The 25,479-nt window shown below is 43.3% G+C and overlaps 1 protein-coding gene across 1 annotated transcript; it reads left to right on the top strand.

The window, feature by feature from the left end:
- The first annotated feature begins 15,082 nt into the window (after positions 1–15,082).
- On the top strand, positions 15,083–22,753 carry LOC123061824 (general transcription and DNA repair factor IIH helicase subunit XPB1). Its single transcript, XM_044485104.1, has 19 exons — positions 15,083–15,183; positions 15,264–15,380; positions 15,491–15,659; positions 16,461–16,683; positions 16,774–16,830; positions 17,091–17,231; positions 17,314–17,394; positions 18,425–18,512; positions 19,192–19,529; positions 19,629–19,704; positions 19,793–19,986; positions 20,354–20,517; positions 20,591–20,663; positions 20,756–20,869; positions 21,475–21,555; positions 21,695–21,754; positions 21,868–21,951; positions 22,035–22,177; positions 22,285–22,753. The coding sequence occupies exons 1-19, from the start codon at positions 15,168–15,170 to the stop codon at positions 22,358–22,360; spliced, it is 2,295 nt and encodes a 764-aa protein (XP_044341039.1). The 5' UTR covers positions 15,083–15,167; the 3' UTR covers positions 22,361–22,753.
- Positions 22,754–25,479: the final 2,726 nt, after the last annotated feature.

Here is a 25,479-nt window from a genome sequence, read left to right as displayed (position 1 = left end):
TATTCAAGGGTCCACTGCTCAGTTGGTAAAACACAAAGCTCTTAACCTTATGGACGTGGGTTCAAGCCCCATGGTGGAGTTACATCATATGATGTTATTTTCAATGAAGCATGATTATATTTATAAAGGCCCTGCTCATTATTGCATAATGACCCGGCCCTTGGGGGCTACACTGGTTGAAGTTTTGTGAGCATCAGGCAATTACAGTCCTAGGTTGTTGCAAGCATGACAACCCGACACTTGGGGGCTACATAATATGGAGTATTCAGTTTTTACTAAGTGACTGGGATGAACAACATGGATTTCTTCTTAAGTGGCAGTATTTATATTGAAGGAAGTCTTAGAGCCATCACTTTGTTCTGCTCAAGACTTGGGGGCTACAGGTAATATGGATATAAGGGAGAAAAATCTTTAAATTCTCAGTTTTGAATAAACCAGATTGACCCGGTGTCTGCAACAATCATAATCCGGTGTCATCAATAATCATGAACCGGCATTGGCAACAATCATAAACCGGCGTTGGCAACAATCATGACCCAGAATTATCAGTTTTTATAACCCGGCGATTTGGGAAATTGTAGCTTGGCAAGTGCTATATTTTCAAGCCGGCTGAATATCAATTGAATATTTGTGACCAATATTTTTGTCAAGTCAGAGCATTGAAGGCCGACTGAAATGGATTCTTTATTTACAATATTTATTTTACAAGGAAATTGATTATGAAGCTGGTCTATTGACTCGGATTTTCTAGAAGGAGGAAATGACAAGTACTTAAGGATGATTAGGTGCCGGTTTACAAGAATTCTTAACCCGGAGCACAACCTGTCAAATTTGTTCTTGTATTTATTTTGCAGCATAAGTTTACCATGGATAAATCCAAGCTAAACTTGGGGGCTAATGTCGGGGATATACCCCGCGGCGTAAACCGGATGGAAGTATAACCCAGCCGGACTTGGCGTTTCATTGGTAACCCACCAGAGGATTGGCGACTTACGTGTCTGGCGGTTCACTGGTATGATGATTTACGAGCCTGAAGACTCACTGGTAACCCAACGGGCAGGACAAACGGATGACAAGGCCCAAGGCCCGGAAGGCCGGTTTATGTTAATGGTGGGCCGGTTTAAGGGGAAAGGCGTGAGGAATATTTGTCTTACAAGGAGTTATGACCTGGACTTGTATCCGGTTTGTATTAGAAGGTAGACTAGTCCTAATCCTAATAGGAGTCCACATGTAACCCATCCCTTCAACATATATAAGGAGGGGCAGGGCTCCCCGAAGAGGGAGAAGAAGAAGAAACAATCTCTAGGGCTAGACAAAGAGCCGGTTTACCGGCGACTCTCTCGTGATCATAATGAGACCTAGCCTCAAACAGCATGTAGGGCTATTACCGGATGATGTTTCCCGGGGCCCGAAGCTGTCTAAATCCTTGTCTTGTGTTGCGTCTCTCGATTCTGCTCAACCCCTCTCAAGCTACCACATAGATGTGTTGGCCTCGCGACTAAGTCCTGACACTAAGGACATCTGCCGTGACAAAACCACAACACCCTTGGTACCGATGTTGTTGCCGACATAACCGACAGACTATCCTCTGACATGCCTTGCTTACATGATCGTGCAAGATGTCACCACTCCTCCTACTTTTAACCCACATGGTGGGCCCATAACCCACAGTTCCACAGGATCGAAACATGACTCTCCTGTACACCTCTATCTCCGAAGTTATCCCTCGCGCTTGACTTCATATGTAATTCACGGGGTCACTTCCCCAGTAATATATTCTGGTATCAGACGCAATATTTATTCTCGGTGCTCTGAACCCCTTTCTCGCCTTGCGTCAGGCATCGATCGATTGCCTGCCCGCTCGAAACTTCCCATGATACCTCCTTACTTTGCTCTCAATATTTCTTAAGTTTCCATTCGAGAGTTACTTTCCGCCACCATCCCCGATGTTATCAACCAGATAATCAACCTTTCAGAGGTCCATTTTTCTGAAGTTACCCTTGTCCTTCATACGTACAATGAAGACTCCAAAGAAAGGATGACGACTTCATCATGATGACCTGAAGCCGAGGTATGAAGACATCAACGTTATGGATCGAACACTTAGAGAAGAGCAACCAAGACCGAGAAGACTCGTTAGAATTTCGTAACCAAATCTTTTCCCCATTAGTCCCCCTCTTGAATCTCAGGACGAGATTTCTTGTAGTGGAGGAGAATTGTGATGCTCGGATAATTAAGCTACAGTGATCCCTCGCTAATGATGCCACGTCACCTCAGCTACTGTGGATAAACTCTCATCAGTTCGAAACCCAGTTCAAACTTCAAATTTAAAACAAAAGCAAACAATAAAAGTTTTCAAATAATAAAACTAAAATGTTCGGGGTGAACCAAATATTGCATAGGTAAATTTGGTGGAGAAACCACACTTTTATAAAAGTGTAAAATACTCTAGAATGTTTTAAACAGTAGCAAAAACAATTAGTTGAATGCCTTCTACATTAAATAAAATATTAAACTATTTTATTTAGTCGCCCGAACTTATGTGGCAGTAGCCTATTTATTAACACTAAAGTAGGGACTACTTTTATAGTTTATAAAACTAAAGTAAAAGATGAACTTAAATTAAAATAGGAAATAAAATAAAGAAAAAGGAAAAGAACAAAAACAGAAAACAAAACTAACTGAAAAAAAATGAAAAGAAAACCCCACCCCCTGGGCCAACCGACACAACAGGCCGGCCCAGCCTCCCTCCCTCCCACTCGTCGTCTTCCCCCCTCCTATTCCCCGCGGACGAAACCCTAGCGCCTCTCTTTCCTCCCTCGCATCGCCCCCTTTCTCCACAACTCATGCCCGATGCCGTCCTCGCCATCGCCGCCGTCGCCCTCGCGCTCACCATCGCCCCCGCCGTCGAGGAGCTAGCCCAGGAGCTCCGCCAGCCACACCTTCTTCTACCTCTCCACTGGATCGGGGTCGGGGAGCTACAACCACGACGACCCCTTCGTCTCCGTCTCCGTCGGCCGCCGTCAGCTCCGCCCGGTCCGTCGCCGTTCTGCAGCTTCTAAGCCATCGACGGGCCTCCGTGCGCCTGCTATGTGAACCCCGCGCCTTACCTTTCCTCTCCGGCGACGCTCCCCTCTCGTAGTACGCTCGCTGCTGCTGTCGAAGCTTGGCCCCGCCGCGGAGCTCCTCGTCATCGCTACCGACGCCGTCGAGCTCAACCGAGCCCCGCGTCGCGCTCAGGGCCTCGCGGCGACGTCGCCCGCGCCCTTAAATGCCTTGCCGCGTGCAGCGACATCGACCCCCGTCGAACGGCCGAGGGCGCCACCGCTACAGCTAGTCGCCGGCGCCCTTCCCCGCCTCTCCAGCTGCTGCCGCGGCCGTCCCTAGATGCGACTCATCGCTCCCTTTCAAACGTGCCCTTCCGCGTGTCTGATGGACGTTGGGGGACGAATCCCACCCGGCTCCGGCGTAGATCCGCCGCGGAAGAGGCTCGCCGGAGCTCTCTCCGGCGCCACACCGACGTGGCCACCTGGGGCCACCCCGCTGGGTCACTGACCAGTGGGCCCGGCCCCCCTGTTGACCAGTTGACTAAGTCAACTATGATGACTGGGCGGGCCCTGACAATGACATGTGGGTCCCGCCTGTTAAAATGTTTTTTTATAAATAACTAAATCGGTTAATTAATTAAATTAATTAGTTGAAACACTAATTACCCACTGACCAGTAGGCCTCCCCACTAATTAGATTAAACTAACTCAGCTAATTAAACCACTATCAATGACATGTGGGTCCCACTGGACCCACAGGTCAGTTTTCACTCCAGTCAGCGGACTGTTGACCGCTGACATCACCTCTATGTCATGCTGACGTCACCAGACACTGTTTTGGATAATGTTGATTAAATAATTAAATAAATCCTAAAAATGATTTAAATCTTTTAAAATTAATATAAAATAAATCGTACCTCGGATGGAAAAACTTTGTACATGAAAGTTGCTCAGAACGACGAGACAAATCCGGATACGCAACACGTTCGTCCGCCACGCATCCCTAGCATAGCAAACACGCAACTTTCCCCCTCTGGTTCACCTGCCCGAAAACGCGAAACACCGGGGATACTCGGATGTTTCCCCCTTTTCCCTGTATCACTTAGTACCGCGTCAGGTCACCCCTAGCACAACGTAATGCCGCATCTTGCTTTTTGTTACATTGATTGCTCTATTATTTATTGTGTTCCCCCTCCGTTACTTCTTTCCGTTAGACCCCGAGACTGCTGGAGACCCCTAGTTCAACTACGGTGTTGACGACCCCTCTCTCTTGCCAGAGCAACCAGGCAAGCCGCCCCCTTGATCACCAGATATCGCCTATTCATTCTCTCTACTGCTTGCATTAGAGTAGTGTAGCATGTTACTGCTTTCGGTTAATCCTATTCTGCTGCATAGCCTGTCTTTGTTGCTACATTTGTTACCTTTACCTGCTATCCTAATGCTTAGTATAGGATGCTAGTGTTCCATCAGTGGCCCTACACTCTTGTCCGTCTGCCATGCTATGCTACTGGGTCGTGATCACTCGGGAGGTGATCACGGGCATATGCTATATACTTTATGATGTTACATTACTTATGATATTGCTCGGAGATGAGGGCTGAAGGGGCAGGTGGCTCCATCCCGGTAGAGGTGGGCCTGGGCTCCCGACGGCCCCCGACTGTTACTTTGAGGCGGAGCGACAGGGCAGGTTGAGACCACCTAGGAGAGAGGTGGGCCTGGCCCTGGTCGGCGTTCGTGTTGACTTCAAGATAAGACGCTTAACGAGATCTTGGTATTTGATCTGAGTTTGGCTACTGGCCTATACGCACTAACCAACTACGCGGGAACAGTTATGGGCACTCGACGTCGTGGTATCAGCCGAAGCCTTCGTGACGTCAACGACTGAGCGGCGCGCGCCGGGTTGGACCGCATAACGTAACTTCCTTTGTAATGGAGGTTGCTAGGTCTGCTCTCCGGCCGCCCTCGCAACGTGCAGGTGTGCAATGGGCGATGGGCCCAGACCCCTGTGCCATAGGATTTAGACCAGCGTGTTGACCTCTTTGTTGTGCCTAGGTAGGGCTGCAACATGTTGATCGTCCAAGGCCGGGCATGACCCAGGAAAGTGTGTCCGGACAAAGGGGATCGAGCGTATTGGGAAATGTGGTGCACCCCTGCAGGGAAGTTAATCTATTCGAATAGCCGTGATCTTCGGTAACAGGACGACTTGGAGTTGTACCTTGACCTTATGACAACTAGAATCGGATACTTAATAAAACACACCCTTCCAAGTGCCAGATACAACCGGTGATCGCTCTCTCACAGGGCGACGAGGGGAGAATCATCGATTAGGATTATGATATGCGATGTTACTTGGTGAACTTACCATCTACTCTCTTCTACATGCTGCAAAATGGAGGTTGCCAGAAGCATAGTCTTCGACGGGACTAGCTATCCCCCTATTATTCCGGCATTCTGCAATTCAGTCCACATATGTTACCCCCTTTTCCATTTGATACCAATGCATACATATGTAGTGTAGCTCCTTGCTTGCGAGTACTTTGGATGAGTACTCACGATTGCTTTGTTCCCCCTTTTCCCCCTTTCTATACTCGGTTGCTGCGACCAGACGACGGAGCCCAGGAGCCAGAAGCCACCGTCGACGACGACTCCTACTACACTGGAGGTGCCTACTACTACATGCAGCCCGCCGCCGACGACCAGGAGTAGTTTAGGAGGATCCCAGGCAGGAGGCCTGCGCCTCTTTCGATCTGTATCCCAGTTTGTGCTAGCCTTCTTAAGGCAAACTTGTTTAACTTATGTCTGTACTCAGATATTGTTGCTTCCGCTGACTCGTCTATGATCGAGCTCTTGTATTCGAGCCCTCGAGGCCCCTGGCTTGTAATATGATGCTTGTATGACTTATTTTATTTGTAGAGTTGTGTTGTGATATCTTCCCGTGAGTCCCTGATCTTGATCGTACACGTTTGCGTGTATGATTAGTGTACGGTCAAATTGGGGGCGTCACACCTTTCTTCACGAGGAATCCCTTCAAAGTATCATACCACGCCCGTGGGCCTGCTTGAGGCCATAGAGGGCCTTATTGAGTCTGAAGACTTTGTCAGGATGCTTTGGATCTTCAAAACTTGGGGGTTGTGTAACATATACTTCTTCCTCAATCTTACCATTGAGGAATACACTTTTCACATCCATTTCATATAAAGTGATATCATGATGGTTAGCATAAGCAAGTAATATGCGAATAGCCTCAAGTCTAGCAACAGGTGCAGAAGTTTCATCGAAGTCAATTCCTTCAACCTGTGTGTAGCCTTGAGCTACAAGCCATGCTTTATTCCTCACCACAAGGCCATTTTCATCTTGCTTGTTGCGGTAGATCCACTTTGTGTCGATGATATTGTGCTTGCGAGGATCTGGACGTTTGACCAGTTCCCAGACGTTGTTGAGCTCGAACTGATGTAATTCTTCTTGCATGGCCTGAATCCACTCAGGCTCCAGAAATGCTTCATCTACCTTAGTGGGCTCTGTGATAGAGATGAAAGCAAAGTGTCCACAAAAGTTAGATAAATGTGAAGCTCTTGAGCGTGTGAGAGGACCTGGAATGTTGATGTCGCTGATGATTTTCTCAATTTGCACTTCATTTGCGACGCGAGGATGAGCGGGTTGACGTTGAGGAATTTGATCAGCATTTTCTTCAGCACCATTTTCCTTAGGTGCACCAGCATGACGTACTTCATGTTCTAGAATAACTTCTTCAGCAGATTCTTCAGTAGGAATGACATCCTCTATAGCCTTGAGCTTAATAGATTCCTCGGGAGGTATTTCATCTGTCACAGGAGGTAGGTGCTCTCTTTGCGAGCCATTAGTCTCATCGAACCGCACATCTACAGTTTCAACAACCTTGTGATGACAGGTGTTGAAGACTATGTAGGTGTGCGAGTCCTTACCATAATCGAGCATAAATTCTTCATGTGCTTTTGGTGCAAATTTAGAACTGTGATGATAATATCTAATCCAACATTTAGCACCAAAGACTTTGATATAACTCACATTGGGTTTCTTTTCAATGAGGAGTTCATAGGCAGTCTTCTTGAAGAATTTGTGAAGATATACTCTGTTGATGATGTGGCACGCAGTATCAATTGCCTCAGGCCAGAAGCAAGGAGGCGTCTTGTACTCATCAAGCATAGTGCGGGCCATCTCAACAAGAGTTCTATTCTTGCGCTCCACGACGCCATTTTGCTGAGGAGTATAGGGAGCAGAAAGCTCATGAGTGATACCAAGTTCATTAAGATAATCATCAAGGCCAGTGTTCTTGAACTCAGTTCCATTATCACTTCTGATGTGCTTGATCTTCACACCAAAGTTGGTTGAAGCCCTCGAGGAAAATCGTTTGAAGACTTCCTGCACTTCAATTTTGTAAGTGATAATATGGACCAATGTACATCGAGAGTAATCATCAACAATGACAAAGCCATATAAGGATGCAACATTGGTAAATGTGGCATAGTGGGTAGGGCCAAAGAGATCCATGTGAAGCAATTCAAATGGTCGAGTAGTAGTCATGATAGTCTTTGTTGGATGCTTGGCCTTGGTCATCTTTCCAGCTTCACAGGCTTCGCATAAGTGATCCTTAAGGAATTTGACATTTTCAATGCCAATGACATGCTTCTTCTTCGTGAGCGTGTGCAGATTCCTCATGCCAGCATGACCAAGTCGTCGACGCCATAACCAGCCTTCTAAAGCTTTTGCAAGTAGACATGTAGCAGGTTGTGGTCCTATAGAGAAATCAACAATATACAAATCTCCTCTCCTAAAGCCTTCGAATACTTTGGAATTGTCAGCTTCCATGATCACAACACAACGATACTTGCCAAAGACAACCACCATATCAAGATCACAAAGCATTAAGACAGACATGAGGTTGAACCCTAAGGACTCAACAAGCATGACTTTGTCCATGTGTCGATCCTTTGAGACTGCAACCTTACCTAGGCCCAATACCTTGCTTTTGCCCTTGTCAGCGTAGGTGATGTGCTTCATATGTGATGGAGATAAAGTAGTGTCCATCAATAAGCTCCTGTCACCAGTCATGTGATTTGTATATCCACTACCGAGGACCCACTCAGTGGCTTTGGGTTGATCATCCTGCAGATGAATTAGTGCAACTTACGAACTCATATACTTCATCAGTGAAGAATATGACATCAATTTCATCAGACAATAGAACAGATAAAACAGTATGAGGACGTGAGAAATGAAAATTCATTTCTTCATGACTAGCTTGCGTCCTTTCAAGCATATTCAGGTCTCCAGCAAATTCATCAGACGTTTAAGTTCGTCTGGAGACCTGACCCTGCATAAGAGGTTAGTTCTTTTTCTTCACCACACACATCTGAAGGGGTGGCAAAGAATTCATCATTCTACGAGCTCCATAAGAGAAAGGCGGCATAGATGCCAATCCACTTTGTTTCACATAAGAGTGGTTAGGATAAGCATAAGAGTAAGTAGAGAAATTCTCCGAGGACTTATGAACATAATGATTTGAAGAATAATGCGCATATCCATAATCCTTAGATCTTCCCTGTGAAACAGACGGGTTAGCACGATGATGTTCATAAGAGGACTTTGATCCTTTTGAGGAATTTGATCCACGTGAGGAGTTTGGTCTGTATGAGGACCTGGGTCCATATGAAGAATTTGTTCTGGGGTTCCTATTCTTCACAGGTGGTGTCATGATGAAATTCACCTGAAGATTTTCAAGGCACCTTTTGGGAACCCAGATTTTCTTCATAGGAGGACCGTTCCTGCAGTTAGTACCAACATATCTAGCAAATACTTCACCATTCTGATTTTTGAACAGTTTATAGTTGGAGTCAGTTGACTCATCAGAAGAATATGAAGATTCACATGTAAAGCTAGATAAGGTAGATGGATCCACTGAAGGTCCCTTTGCAGCAACCCATGAGGTTTTGGGATACTACTCAGGTTTCCAGTAGGTCCCATCAGCATTGATTTTCCTTTCAAAGGCAATACCCTCTTTCCTAGGGTTCCTGTTGAGAATCTGCCTTTTAAGCACGTCACAAAGAGCCTAATGCCCTTTGAGGCTTTTGTACATGCCTGTCATATACAATTCCTTCAGCCCTGCATCATCAGTAATACTAGCAATGTCCTCAGATGAGGAATTAGTGATAGTAGAGGCAGTTGAAGAAATTGCAGCAATGGAAGTATTTGAGCATTCAGGTGAAGAATTAGTAGTTTCATGTTCAATGCACTTCAAACATGGAGGAACAAATTCATCCTAAGTGGCGCTGATCTGTTGAGCAAGTAATGAATCACGCTCCTTCTGAAGATCTTCATGACTCACTCTTAACTTCTCAAGATCTTGCTTTCTTTGAATAAATTCATAAGAAAGCTTCTCGTGATCAGATAGGAGAGTGTTATGATGACCTTGAAGATTGTCAAACTTGGACTGGAGTCTTTGAAGATTTCCAGTCAAGATTTTAGTGCGATCCATTTCCTCACCCAATATATCATTGCTTTTATCTAGCATATTTTGAACCTTTTCAAGAGCCGTTTGCAGTTTCACAGCAATCTTAGTAAGTTTAGAGTACCTGGGTTTGAGGTTTTCATCAGATTCATCCTCACTAGATTCAGAGGAGGGATATTTGAGTACCTTTGAGCCTTTTGCCATGAAGCAATAGGTGGGAGCGTAGTCCTTGTCGTCGTCATCAGTAGTGTTGGGGAGGTCCATTTCTTCAGAGTTGAAGATAGACTTGTTGACGAAAGCAGTTGCGAGGGCTAGGCTCGCCACACCAGAGTATGACTCCTTAGATTCCTCCTCTTCCTCATTTTCTTCAGATTCAACCTCAGAGTCCATTTCCTTGCCAATGAATGCTCGAGCCTTCTTGGAGCTACTCTTCTTGTGAGATGAGGACTTTGAGGGTCTTAATGATGAGGACTTTGAAGATTTCTTCTTCTTCTTTGAATCATCAGAACTGTAATCCTGGGATGAGGAATCTGATCTCAAGTCACCACCTCTTGAGGATTTACCAAAACGACCATGTTTTGAGAACTTCCTCATAAGCATTGCTAGCTCCTGGCTCAGTTCTTCAGGGTCACCATGACTGCTGTCAGAATCTTCACCATCAGATTCGGATACCGCCTTGGCCTTCAGAGCCCGTGATCTACCATAGCTTGGTCCATAGAGATCTCTCTTCTCAGCAAGCTGAAACTCATGAGTGTTTAGTCTCTCGAGGATATCAGCGGGATCAAGTGACTTATAGTCTCCACGTTCTTGTATCATCAATGCCAAGGTATCAAATGAGGAATCAAGCGATCTCAGCAATTTCTTCACCACCTCATGGTCGGTGATATCGACGGCACCAAGTGATTGAAGCTCATTTGAGATGTCAGTGAGGCGATCGAAGGTTTGCTGAACATTTTCATTGTCGAGTCTTTTGAAGCGGTTGAAGAGATTTCGAAGAACGTCAACTCGAGAGTCATGCTGTGTTGAGACTCCCTCATTGACCTTGGACAGCCTGTCCCAGATAAGCTTGGCTGTCTCCAAAGCACTCACTCTGCCATACTGTCCTTTGCTCAGATGGCCACATATGATATTCTTCGCTTGAGAGTCGAGTTGCTTGAATCTCTTCACATCAGCAGCATTGATGGTGGGAGTGACAGAGGGAACACCATTATCCACAACGTACCAGAGATCGTTATCAATTGCCTCAAGATGTATGCGCATCTTATTCTTCCAGTAGGGGTAGTCCGTCCCATCGAAGGTAGGACACCCAGCAGAAACCTTGATCATACCTGCGGTCGACATAACTAAAACTCCAGGTGGTTAAACCAAAATCACACAGAACAAGGGAGTACCTTGCTCTGATACCAATTAAAAGTGTGTTATATCGACTAGAGGGGGGTGAATAGGCGTTTTTTATGAATTCTTCATCAAGGAATTTTAGGGTGAGGAAATTCCTTAGCGGAGAACTACTTGCAATGAAATAAGTACTCAGAAGTAAACATAACGGAACACAAACATGGTCATCATGATGAAATGAAGATAAGCACAGAGTATGGAAAGCGTAAACACAGGATGACACAGTATGAAGACAACAGACTGGAGAAATTGAGAAAGTCTTCAGTCAAAGTCTTCAAACAGATATGAACAAGCACTCAACACATAAATGAGGAAATGGAAGGGTTGAGGAAATGGAACCAGGTAGCTTGGTGAAGACAATGATTTGGTAGACCAGTTTCAACTACTGTGATAGTTGTACGTTTGGTTAGGGTGGCTAGGTATTTAAACCCGAGGACACATAGTCCCGGACACCCAGTCCTGAACACGTAGTTCAGAACACTCAGTCCTCATCGTATTCCCCTTGAGCTAAGGTCACAAAGACCTCACCCAATCACTCGTGGTAAGTCTTTAGGTGACTTCCGAACCTTCACAAACTCGGTCACTCGGCGATCCACAATTCCTCTTGGATGCTCTAGACCATGACGCCTAACCGTCTGGAAGATGCACAGTCTTCAAAGGTAACAAGCGTCGGATCCACGCAGGATCAATCTCTTCAATGATGCTCAATAACTTGGGGTTTGTAGATGTTTGGGTTTGGGTTTTCCTCACTTGATGATTTTCAATCAAAGTCCTCGGAGGATGGGATGCTCTCAAATGACAAGTGTCAGTTTCTCTCGGAGCAGCCAACTAGCTAGTGGTTGTAGGGGGCGACTATTTATAGCCTAGGGAGCAGCCCGACATGATAAGACATAAATGCTCTTCAATGATATGACCATTAGGTGGGTAGATATTTTGGGACAGCTGGCGCATAGCACAACAACTGTTGGAAATTTGAGTATCAAATTCCTTAGGGCTATCATGTTCCTCACTGTGTAGGCAATCCGCACTGGCGAATTCCTAACTCCTCAGTCAGAACAAATTCCTCAGAGACCAGAAGAACTCTGTCTCTGTCACTGAAGAATATGACTGAACTGTATGAGATTTCCAATGACTTCACTCGAAGGGATTGAAAGGTGTAGGATTTTGAGTTGAGCATCACTTGGAAATTTTTTCTTAGTATTTCTCGACCCCCTTTAACAGTACGGTGTTTCCTATGACTCAAGAAAGAGAAAAATGAAACTATAAAAACAAAAGTCTTCACGCTTCATGTTTCTTAAATGAATACCAAGTCTTCAAGGTCACACCAATTTCTTCACTTTCAAAGTCTTCAGAAAGTCTTCAGAAATCCAAAGTTTTCAATCGAAGAACTTCATTTTTAGGGGTCGATTTTCTCTGTAAATATCAAACTCCTCATAGACTTATAGACATGTGTACACTCACAAACGTATTAATCCCTTAACCTATAAGTCTTCAATACACCAAAATCACTAAGAGGCACTAGATGCACTTACAGTAGCAAAATTGTACATTGGTTGTACAAAAAACAAATGACATGGTAGCAAAAATTTGGGTTTGTTCCATCAAAGAACGAACATGATGGTAGCAAAATAATTGATTGGTTCCAGCAAAAATTGAAGATGGTGGTAACAAAATTGTACACTGGCTGTACCAAAAAGCAAATGACATGGCAGCAAAAATTTGGATTGGTTCCATAAAAAAACAAACATGGTGGTAGCAAAATCTTACACTAGTTTCAGCAAAAGGTAAGGGCGTTGGCAGCAAAAACTGGGGCTGCTTCCAAGAAAAGAAAGGCCGGATCTCCATCACTTGTCGCCATCGTTGCAACGCCCCAACGCTGGCCGCCACGGCTCTCCATCACTTGTCGCCGCCATCGGCAGCACATGTGGGTATTGGTTTGAAGCACTGGTCGCTGGTGGGGAGTGAGGGGGCGGGATGGGGGCAGCCACGATGGGGAGGCGCGATGGCCATGGCTGGCGGCAGAGCCAGTCGCCGGTGGGGGAGGCACGGTGGCCATGGTCGGCGGCACAGCCAGTCGCCGGTGAGGAAGGCGCGAGCATCTATAGAGAGGAATAAAAGGGGAAGAGCGGAGGTTGCGGTGTAGACGAGATGCACTATGAGCGAATGACATTGTCTCTGAAGAGATGAGATAACATGGGAGATGGTCGTTCGGTGATGGGCCTGCCTGCAGACGAAGCGAGTCACAGAGCGAGCGGTGCGACCGGCCCAATGATTCGACCGGCGCACCAAAATTAGTATGTACTTCAGCAATTTTTTTAGAGGAGAAAAAAAAACAAATGACCGAGTCAGCCATCAAGCGGGAGTCAACGATCGAGCGGGAGCTCCTATAGACCGCTCGCTGCGGCAAAGTGCCGGCACTTCGCACAGGAGCGGCTAGCGTGGGCCGGCCCATTTACAGTGGCACCTGACGGCACCTTCCTTAGATGAAAAAATCACAAAAAAGAAAATCGCGCTAGTGCTGTAACTCGAACACACGACTTCGCACCAATTGGCCTGCCGTGCTAACCACCGCGACGAAGACAATCTCATGTTCACTTAGCAGCCGGACAGTTAAAGACGTATACGAGAGAGACTAATGTTAAACATTAATTCGCAAAAAATCCAAAAAACTACAGCCCATTTTTCAAAATTATGAATACTTTCTTCAAAATAAAAACATTTTTCGAATTTTTGTACAAATTTTGTAAAACAAGAACATTTTGATGATGCGAACAAATTTGAAAAAGGGGAACATTTCTTGAATTTGTGAACAAAAAATAAAAATGTTTACTTTTATAAACTTCCAGAACATTTTTTGAATTTGTGAACAAAATTAAAAACATGAACTATTATTGAATTTGTGAACAAATTAGGAAAGCTGGAACATTTTCTTCAATTTCCAAACATTTTTTAAATCTTGAGAACAAATTTTGAAACAGAGAACATTTTTGAAAAATCCTGAACAAACTTGGAGGCGCGAACAATTTTTTAAAGTACGAACATTTTTTGAATTTTGAGAACATATTTTAAAATAGAGAACAATTTTGAAAAATCCCGAACAAATTTGGAAGCGCGAACATTTTTTTAATATGTGAACACAAAATCGAAATCTGGTACATTTTATGAATTTCGAAAGTTTTGTACTTTTTTGTGTAACAAGAATTTTTTTTAATTTTGAGAACATTTTTTCAAAAACTGAACATTTTTTGAAACAACAACAACAACAAAGCTTTTAGTCCCAAACAAGTTGGGGTAGGCTAGAGGTGAAACCCATAAGATCTCGCAACCAACTCATGGCTCTGGCACATGGATAGCAAGCTTCCACGCATCCCTGTCCATAGCTAGCTCTTTGTTGATACTCCAATCCTTCAGGTCTCTCTTAACGGACTCCTCCCATGTCAAAATCGGTCGACCCCGCCCTCTCTTGACATTCTCCGCACGCTTTAGCCGTCCGCTATGCACTGGAGCTTCTGGAGGCCTGCGCTGAATATGCCCAAACCATCTCAAACGATGTTGGACAAGCTTCTCCTCAATTGGTGCTACCCCAACTCTATCTCGTATATCATCATTCCGTACTCGATCCTTCCTCGTGTGGCCACACATCCATCTCAACATACGCATCTTCGCCATACCTAACTTTTGAAAACACGAACAAAAATTAATTTTTTGATTTTTTTTAAAAAAAGAGAAGAAAAGGAAAAGAAATAAAAAAGGAAATCGTAAACATTTTGTAAAATTGTGAACAAGTTCTGAGAAAGAAAAATAAACTTGAAAAAGAAAATGAAACAAAAAACAAAAAAGTAAAAAAAAGAGAAATGGAAAAACAATAGAAAGCCGAAAAAGAACCAGAAAAAAATGATACAGAAAAAAACACGGTTCAGGGAACCTTCTAGAAGGTTCCCAAAACCGGTTGGACGCATTATGTATAAGTGGGCCGGCCCAAGTTTGTCGCTCGCTGCGCTGCCCTGTGCGGTAGCCCGACATTTTGCCGCAGCAAGCGGCGAATAGGGATTTCCACTAACTTGATCAGAACCTTTCCAGATGCAACCAAAGCTTGGGCCAGGCCCACAACGTCTCTTATATTTGTCCAAGCCCCCATAGCACATCCCGTAGGTATACCCGTCCCCGACTTTCTCGGTCTTCCTCGACTCGACTCGATTCGTGTCCGTGCACCGACCTCTACCGCCTCCTCGCTCCCAGCCATGGCCGGCGGCGATGGTGAGGCGGCAACCCTAAATCCCACCAGTATCCTCCTCTGTCTCACTCTCCGTGATACCCTTCCCCTCTCTCCCCTGCAGGTGACCGCGCCCGTGCGCCGAAGCGGTACAAGTCCTCGGCGCCATCGAAGGCGGCCCTGGTGGACGAGACCGCCGAGATGAACTACGCCGACGACTTCGACGACGATGCCCGCGACGGTACCACGCGCATGATTCCCCCCCAAATCCACCCATCTTTCGCGAATCGGTGTGATTCCTGCCGTTTAATTGATTGGGGATTTCGGGGGTGGAACTTCGATTCGTTTCAGGAGATAACGAGGTGAAGAAGAGGGACTTCACCAAGCTGGAGCTCAAGCCGGATCACGTGAACCGGCCGCTGTGGGCGTGCGCAGACGGCCGCATCTTCCTCGAGACCTTCTCCCCTCTCTACAAGCAGGCCTACGATTTCCTCATCGCCATCGCCGAACCTGTATGCAGGTCCATTCAATCACCACTACCTCAAAATCCCAGCCAACCGCATATCTTGTTTTGGGCTACCCATGGTTGTATCAAACGAGTGGACCTTACCCAACTTTTACCAGTTTTCCCAGAAAGTTCATGTTCTGGTAGGCCGAGTTAGCCTTAATTTCGCCATGCTTAGTAGTAAGGTTATATGCAGTGTATAGGTCTGGTGCGGCACTGCATCATTCATTTGATCTGATTCAAAAGGGTTCTTCAATGGGACCTGCTTTTTGGGGATCTTGCTACTTACTTGTGAATTTAATGGTTATATAGGCTAGTGTTGGAGAAGACTCGGTTTGGGAAACTAATGCCACTTAATGTAATTAACCATGAATTTCTTGTGGTAGTATCATTTCAAGGGATTTAATGCCCCACATGGTTATCTGGAAACTTGACTTGCGTAAGGTGCACCATGTTTAACATTCTGAGTATGAGTTCAATAGAAAAGAACTATAATGCTTGTCCTAGTTGCCTTGGAAACCAATTATAGGATTGGGTCTGGAGTTGGGATGTTTGGATCGTGCATGCTGTGTTAAAGAGATAATAGACTATTACTTCCTGAGTGTTGCTTAGTGCACGGAACAGCAATGGATTTAAGTTAAAATGCAATTGAACCTGACCTAAAAGGATGCCGGTACTTCATAGTGGAAGATGTAGTCAAATTGCTCAGCTTTCCCCCCTAAACATCCAAACTCTACTCAGGTTAATGTCTGGAACATATGCGTTGTACAAAATGTGTGGGATATTTGAAACTTAAATATCACTTTGGTGGTGCAGGCCAGAATCTATGCATGAATACAATCTAACGCCACACTCATTGTATGCCGCGGTCTCAGTTGGACTTGAGACAACCACTATCATTAGTGTCTTGAGTAAGCTCTCCAAGACTAAGTTACCTCATGAGATAATTGATTTCATCCATGGGTCAACTGCGAATTATGGCAAAGTAAAGCTTGTTCTGAAGAAGAATCAATATTTTGTGGAGTCGCCGTTCCCTGAGGTTGTATCATTCTTCCTGCAACTAAATAATTTGGATTACTCTGTCACTCGTTATTTACTTATTTATTTGAGCTGTGATGCTTGTGTCCAGGTTTTGAAGACCCTCCTGAACGATGACGTAATTTCGAAAGCACGAAAAGCTCCCGAGGTTAATCTTTTGTTCTCGTCACTTTCATACAATTTGCGTGGAACGCAGTTAGTGTCTGTTAGAACAGAACTTTGTATCATATGGAAGTGCTTATCTGTACCATCCATGTGCATTATCTCCTTCCCTAATAATTATTTCATTTGACTGGCATAAATATCGCCTCCATTTTTTTTCAACTGCTGGTATAGGTCATCATACTGGCCATTTTGAACTAGTTGTTTGCTATGCCTCATTATCCGAATCCATTTATGTCCCTTCAGGACTGTCTAGGAGCATCTTCATTCGCTGTTAGCAAAACAGCTGGGGAAATAGCTAGTGGACATGATTTGTTAGATGGAATAGAGCTGGCAGCTGCAACTGAAGACAAGGAAACACATTCTTTCGAAATTGATTCCAATCAGGTATCGTGTCTCTTTAAGCAGAAGCTTTGGTAGCTTCAGTTTGTAGAGACTGGTGTTTAATACTTTGATCCATCATGTTCAGGTTGAGAACGTAAAGCAACGGTGCTTACCAAATGCACTGAACTTTCCCATGCTAGAGGAGTATGATTTTAGAAATGACACAGTAAGTACTTTCCACATGAAGAAACAACTATATTTATCAGATCTAGTATGGTGGTTTGACCAAGAAAAACTACGCTTTGATCCTTGATGCATCAGCTGGACTGAGATTTTTTCAGGCATTTAAACCGTGTTAACATAAAACCAGATTGAGCTGGCCAATTTTCAACCAACGAACCGGCCCAAAATGGCCTTGTGCTGGAAGCAATTTCTTACCTTGTGGTTCATTGAGTTCGAAACAACTAGTACCTTTGTATACAAGTAGGGCCTACCAGCTGAATTAGTTAGCTCTTAGCTAGTCATTTTGCTACAATAAATGCAGACATCGTAAGAAAGAACAAATGTGGCAGTAATAACAGAGCTTAGGTATTGCACAACATCGTCTCAGAACATTGTAGTATGTAATGTGTCGTACTGACATAACCGATTAAAATATGCATGTATAAATCAAAAGTGTTAAGTTTATATTGATACATCTCATAATTTGTTGTTCCTTAACATTTAGTTAAGCTGTTGACCCAAACCTTCACTTTATTGATGATTGGGCAGCAACTGCCAACTGGTGCATGTTGTTATTTGATCCCATCATATACAACTGAAAGTTAAAACCATGAAATGATTTAAAGTTGATACAGGGAGCTCTTTGGCATCTGCAAGTTTAAGGCTGAACACAACAGAGTAGAACACGTACCATGTGAAATAAACTTAAGCCCTTCCATTCAGTCATGATCTTTTGGTACATTAAGAATATTCTCATAATTCATAAAACCCCAATTGTTTAAATCCATGGATTAAACAGGCGTTTTATATGTCCATCTATCGAGTGTTATCTCTAGCTGAACAAACCATGTAGACAATGTTCTTTGCTATTTCCTGTCGAGATTTGAGACCCATAGTATTCTCGGCCCATTTTACTTGTCACGTGAACAGGCAATTTACAATTTTTTAGCTTTGCAGTTGCTTTCTAGTGTGACATATGATGAAGCATTCACTACAAGATTTAGAATTGAGATTGACATATAATTTTACTGCAGGTAAACCCAGATTTGGATATGGAATTAAAACCTCAAGCACGGCCAAGGCCGTATCAAGAAAAGAGCCTCAGTAAGATGTTTGGGAATGGTAAGTTCATGATGCAATATAAGGGAATAACTGCATATTAAACTCAGTAAACGGCTTGTCATGATACCTTTACAGATGCATGCAACACTCGTTCATAGTTTGCTACCCTTAGCCTAGCAGTTATATTGATACTTTGAGAGTTTGAGCTAAAATCAGGCTCTCATCTCTAGTAGTTGGCTTGGTTGGACCGATTGTGTCGAGTCAATCCTGCAAGTAACTATGCGGTTGTGACTTATGAGATCTAGTTGGGCGCCATCTCCCTCGTGCAAGGGTTATAATGGCATTTAGAAGTTTAGGCATGGTAGCTTAAGTAACTGGGTCTTCAAATCAAGCATATCGATGCCGGTCTTACCAGATGACACTTTTGCTGATTGGCCACCAGATTTGAGAACAGATATATAAGTTGCTCAATGTCACATGGCCTGCTTGATCTGATCTGATTTTAATAATGAGATGTATTTTAAGCTAATGGGAAGTAGTAAAGTTCGGGACACCTGTGTTACTAAGAAGTAAGACAGGAAACTAGGAATTTAGTGGGCAGTCTCACTGCTCTCAATGTTAGCTAGAAAATCTACTCCCTGGCATCATTTGTTAATTGTTAGTTTTGGAACTCAAGAATCTGCTGAGTACTGTGTGTGCTTCTTCTCCTTTGCTGAACAATTTTCCCACCATTTTATAGGTAGAGCAAGGTCAGGCATTATTGTGCTACCTTGTGGTGCGGGAAAATCCTTGGTTGGTGTATCTGCAGCATGTCGTATTAAGAAGAGCTGTCTATGCTTGGCCACAAATGCTGTGTCTGTTGATCAATGGGCATTCCAGTTCAAGCTTTGGTCAACTATAAGAGACGAACATATCAGTAGATTTACATCAGATAACAAAGAGAAATTTCGAGGGATGGCTGGTGTTGTTGTGACTACCTATAACATGGTGGCATTTGGGGGCAAACGATCCGAAGACTCAGAGAAGATTATTGAGGAAATCCGGAACAGGGAGTGGGGTTTGCTCCTTATGGATGAGGTGAGATCTCCACTCTTCGATAAGTTAGGCTTGCAAATTTCATTAGCACATGAAAGATCATAATAGTGTACATTCCCATTTTCTTATTTGTGTTTGCAGGTTCACGTTGTCCCTGCTCATATGTTCAGAAAGGTCATCAGCATTACGAAGTCTCACTGCAAGCTTGGTCTTACTGGTCCGTTTTCATCATATAATAGTCTTGTGTGATTTTGACTACTCACTTGTCAAATTGTTCTAAATTACTTCAATTCTTACAATTACAGCTACGCTTGTGAGAGAGGATGAACGTATCACAGATCTAAATTTTCTAATTGGACCAAAGCTGTATGAAGCAAATTGGTTGGATTTAGTGAAAGGTGGATTTATTGCAAACGTGCAATGTGCAGAAGTATGGTGTCCCATGACCAAAGAGTTCTTTGCTGAGTATTTGAAAAAGGAAAATTCAAAAAAGAAGCAGGTGAGCTGTCCATGCAGTGTTTTTATTCAACTTTGGAACCTTTCTGAAAGATAAAACACACATGTTCGAGCTTCCGTTATTGCTTTCGGTGCTACCTCATTTGATTTTTTACTTTTATGCAATGATTACTTTGATTTGTTAACGTGTTGACTTTTTGTTAAGTTATGTCATCTTAATTCCTGACAAGAAAGTATCTTCTTCGCCCTTAGGGGGCATGTGATAAAATTGGAACGATACACTTCTTGACCTAAGTAATATATAAACTTATGAATATTTTATTGGCATGCTTGTCTCTGAACTCCCTTTGCAGTCCTCAGATATGTTCATTCATATTGATGTTTGCATTATATTGGCTCTTGTCTACCAGGTACTCTATGTGATGAATCCAAACAAGTTCAGGGCTTGTGAGTTTCTAATTCGATTCCATGAGCAACAACGCGGGGATAAGATCATTGTATTTGCTGATAATTTATTTGCACTAACTGCATACGCAATGAAGCTCCGTAAACCAATGATTTATGGTGCCACAAGGTAACCTCTCGTCTTAGACGATTCTATTTATGCGCCATAAGTTGTATACTTATGTTGGCTTTGCATCTCACAGCCATGCGGAGAGGACACGAATTTTGTACCAATTCAAGAACAGTCCAGAAGTCAACACTGTTTTCCTCTCTAAGGTGTACTTATTATTAATTTTGCAATCCTGTTTATTTGTTTCGAAGCCGCCATCATAGGTAATCTTAACGCCATCTCTGCTATTAATGCGTAGGTGGGTGATAACTCCATTGATATCCCAGAGGCAAATGTCATCATTCAAATATCATCTCATGCTGGTTCCCGGCGTCAAGAAGCTCAACGGTTGGGACGTATTCTCAGGGCAAAGGTAATGTAGATACGGTTGGGACGTATTCTCAGGGCAAAGGTAATGTAGATTGAAGCTTGCGGGGTTGCTGCATGCAGCGTAATAGACAAACCAGTTGCAATTTTGCTGTGTTCCTTCTCTTGATATTCAAAATTTTAAAAAGGGCAGCCCGGTGCATGTAGCTCCCGCTTGCGCAGGGTCCGGGGAAGGTCCGACCATATTCAAAATTTAGCATGGATTTTTTTATGTTTCGGATACATCGATAATTTGGATGTATATGCTGCAAGTGAGTTTCCATTAAAAAAAGACCGAAAATGAGTTGGTATGAAGAACAAAAATCTTGAATCAAAATTGATTATGCAAAAGGAAACAATTTTATTTCTATATAACTTGCTTTTCAAACTACTGTATGTGGTAATTCATTTCTAGATTTTTTTAGTGTAAGTAAATTATTATTACTCCAACTCTGGCTTTTGAGGTGGTCGTGCAAGGGATTTCAGTAGTCTGGATGTGAGTTATGCCAGTGATGTGGCCAATCAGATGGGCAGAAGTGATCTATAATAGTTAGTGATACAATGTTTTCTATGGCATTTCCACTGAATCTGTTTCAACTACTGTGGCTGCAGGGTAAGCATCAAGATAGGATGGCAGGTGGAAAAGAAGAATACAATGCCTTTTTCTATTCTCTTGTATCAACTGACACACAGGTTTGTCTCACTAATGTTTACTGTATTAGTTTTTCATTTGGCTTTATTCCATTTCCTGATATTCTTGAAATGGAGAATGCTGAAACCATGCCTGTGGAATTTAGATCAACTTTAGCATATGACATATTTTTTTATGCAGGAAATGTATTATTCAACAAAAAGGCAACAATTCCTTATCGATCAGGGATATAGTTTCAAGGTTTATTCCCAAGCATTTCTCTAGATATTGGGAATCTTTTTGACACTTCGGGTTTAGTGATAAATATAAATATATATATGTATATATATATATATATATATATATATTTCCAGGTCATCACTAGCTTGCCGCCACCTGAAGAAGGACCTAACCTGAGTTTTCACACGCTCGATGAACAGCTTGACCTTTTAGGCAAAGTGAGTGTTTTCTATACCCATTGTTTGTCAGTTTCTTGCTGTTTGTACCTGACTGCAATTTCTGTCTGCACTACGTCAAACAGGTGTTGAGCGCAGGGGATGACATGATTGGTGTTGAGCACTTGGAAGAGGATTCTGATGGCAAGGCTCTCCTGAAGGCTCGGCGCTCTGCTGGATTGATGAGCGCATTTTCTGGAGCGGGTGGAATGGTCTACATGGAGTACAAGTGCTGCCTTCTCTCCACTTCCATTTTACTTTCGTCTCTATGCTGCGATTCCATTGCAGTAGTTCGTTTGCTGAATGCTTACATGTGAGTCTTACCTTCTCATCCAGCACTGGAAAGGGCAAGGGAGCCAAGAAGAAGGACCCGGCTAAGAGGCATACACTGTTTAAGAAACGCTATACATAGAGTTCTGCTGCATGTCATTTGCAACGAAGCCAGGAACCTATAGGGTGTGATTTGCTTTGCTGGGACATGGTATGGTTCAAGGGGCCCTTTTCATTGGACATAAAGCGCGTGATCCACAAGTCCTCGTCGTTAGTGAGTACTACCAGGAAGGGAGCAATTTTGGTCTCTGCTGCTTCGTTATGATCATCTCCAGTTTCTTAACAGAAGGGTCAATTTTGGAGCTTATGAGAAGGAGAACGAGGACATTTATCTTTCATGGAAATGTAAATATTTGTGCAAGTGCCTGTATAACCAAAATCCACATTGCGAAGCATGTGATGAACATATTGTTTCATTGTATACAATTGTGACTCACGCTTGCTCTACCAGTTAAACAATCGGGAAAAGTACCAATGCTTCCTCCATTTACTCCCACCGTCCCACAATATAGGATCGTTTTTCAAGCTATGTTAGTTTTCAAACGATCTTATATGGAGGGAGCATGTGTTTTCAAACGGGTTGGCACAATTCGTTGTTGCTGAAACAGTGTTTGCAGGTTCCTTATTTTTTGGTCATTATAAGCTTTATTTATATGATGGCCCAAGTCGACAAATACGATCTCTTTCATTTGAGTTGAGAAATGTGGCTACCAGGCTTGCATTTTGTTTTACAAATGACGATATAAAAGCAGCCATGATGATATATCTCAAGCATGGTACTACGTAGAGTAGTGATCTTTAGAATTCTCTTGGCAGGATTGTGTATTAACAGTTGGAAAACGCGAGGTGTTTGTACAAATATAAGAGTGTTTAACGATCTTATATTATGGGATGAATATAAGAGTGTTAAAACGCAGTTATATTATCGGACGGAGGGAGTATAATGGTAAGGAAACTATCCAAATCTAAGAGTGAATTATAATAATGGACATTGTTGTCGAATTGCGACATTTCATCAAGCACTTCGAGGGGTGTAGCAGCCGATGATGCGACGTTAGGACGCAGACGGGGTGAGAAGCTGACGTTGAGGTTTCGGATGGCGCCACTAACAACCACAATGCAGTGCGGGAGCAAAATGGTCTTGACGGCGAGACATAGTGAGTGGGCGGCAATGGGGCAAGAGACGAGGCGAGGCGCGTGGGAGTAGTGCGGCAGTGGTGGGAAGTGGAGGGACGTGAGGCAAGCGACGATGGTGCATGATCCCACACGGTAGGATCCGAAGTGGTGAGGTGACCATGAGGCATGAGGCATGGAGGGTAGTGGATGGCCGACAACGGGGGCATAGTGGCGAGCAAAAACGAGGCTGTGAGGGGAGAGAAAGGAGGCGGGCGACGGTTGGGGAAGTGAAAATTTTCAATTGCCCTATTCTTGTGGTATTGGTGCGGGAGAGAAATTCCCTTGCAAATAGGACGGTAGGAGTTAAAAGAGTTACGTGAATTGTTTGGTTTTACCCCATGCTCACCCCATCAAAACTTGGGTACGCCAGAAAATTGGCGGCCGATATCCCCGTCCGCGATTCGCCATGAATTGGGGTCAAATAAATGAAAATAGTTAAGGTAGGATTGCACTGTGAAAAGTTGAAGCCCATCCAAACAACCACCTAAATCTTAGTCAACACCAATATATTGGCAGGGTGATGAGGACTTTGATCCAAGCAACCTCATAGAGAAAGGATTGAATGTTTTTTTACTCATTGTATTTTTCCAACCCTTCTAGAAGTTATAAGATTTTAGGAGAACATTAAACACCCACGAGAGGTCATGGATCAAAATGATGTTGTGGCTTAGCCAATATTCACATACCACGTGTATGGACTGAGATTCGCTGCCGTAACTGCATGTGCCTTTGGGCCACTGATAAGTGGGTCCAACAGTCGGCTGGCCCACATGTCACTGACCTAAAGGCATGTGCGGTTAAGTCACTGAAGCAACGTCCCACGTGCATGCTTGTGGATGTGTGAGTATATAGCACATAGAGGATTGCACAGACCACTAATTGTTAGGGTTGATTTTGTGTAGAACACTCACTCTATGGGTTTGCTGCATAAAACATGATCTATTAGTGCAACTCATTATAACTAGCTCTAATCCATAGTTTGGTTCGGTCGACATGATTCTTGATTGGTTGTTCGGCTTCACACATGGTAAAAATATATTCATGACATGATTCTTGAACGAGCTAGCTAAAAGAAACCCAGAGCCTCTTTGATATGTAGGATTTTAAAAGCGCGAGAATAGGAAAAAACACAAGGGCTTCTTTGATTCGAAGGATTCTGAAAATACATGAATAGAAAAGGTATAAGATTGAAGTAATATATCCACTTAAAATCAAGGATTAGCAAGGAGTGTCTGATGTCATTGGATAAACAAAGAAATTATAAAAAAGGTTGGAGAGGATGTTAGATTTTCTACGAAATATAGTACAAAGATTTTATAGAAAAAATTCCTATGAAATCCAATGTTATGAATCAAGGGACCAACATAAGAAAAATTCCTAAGAATTATGGTCCTCCAAAAATTCTATAAAATTCCTTTGATAAAATGTCATGCCTCATCTCAATCACACATGATTTTGGGTTGTTTGATTGCATCATAGAAAAAAAACAAATGATTCCTTGAAGATGTTTGGGTGTATGCTAGAAATCTTATGGAAAATAGTAAAAAAACCCGTTAGAAATGAATCTTATATGATTCAATCCTACAAATCAAACAAATCAATATAGAAAAAAATCCTAAAGATTACATTCCTCCAAAATTTATACGAAAGTTCTTTGAATCAAATGAGCCCTAAACATCTTTCAAATTTGTCAAGCAACCCAGTATCTTCCCTGTGCATTTACAAAGTGGGACCCATTTGTTAGAAGTCATGTCAGTGGAGCGAACGACAGATTAAAGCTACCTGCAACGAATCACATCAATGTTGGTGTTTCGTGCAACAAACTCTCAATAGTCGGTTTTTTCTAGTAGTAGAATTTTACCGTGTAGCGCTTGCTTCTTGCACGCGTTGTCTTGATGTTTTGTAAAATTTATAAATCGGATGTCACAGAGAAAAAAAACCAACAAAAAATATAAACTCCACACACGCGCATGCCTGGCCGCAGCGGCTGCACCACCCAATCTGAGCCGCACGTCCAAGTGCTGC

Source organism: Triticum aestivum, chromosome 3A (genome assembly GCF_018294505.1).
Source record: "Triticum aestivum cultivar Chinese Spring chromosome 3A, IWGSC CS RefSeq v2.1, whole genome shotgun sequence".
Taxonomy (NCBI): domain Eukaryota; kingdom Viridiplantae; phylum Streptophyta; class Magnoliopsida; order Poales; family Poaceae; genus Triticum; species Triticum aestivum.
The sequence above is the reverse complement of the archived record's forward strand: the minus strand, read 5'-3'. Positions and strand labels throughout refer to the sequence as shown.

Coding starts and splice junctions, on each gene's coding strand:
- LOC123061824 (XM_044485104.1), top strand. Junction 15,660..16,460: donor ATCGCCGAACCTGTATGCAG/GTCCATTCAATC, acceptor TTGGTGGTGCAG/GCCAGAATCTATGCATGAAT. Junction 19,987..20,353: donor AAAATTCAAAAAAGAAGCAG/GTGAGCTGTCCA, acceptor CTTGTCTACCAG/GTACTCTATGTGATGAATCC.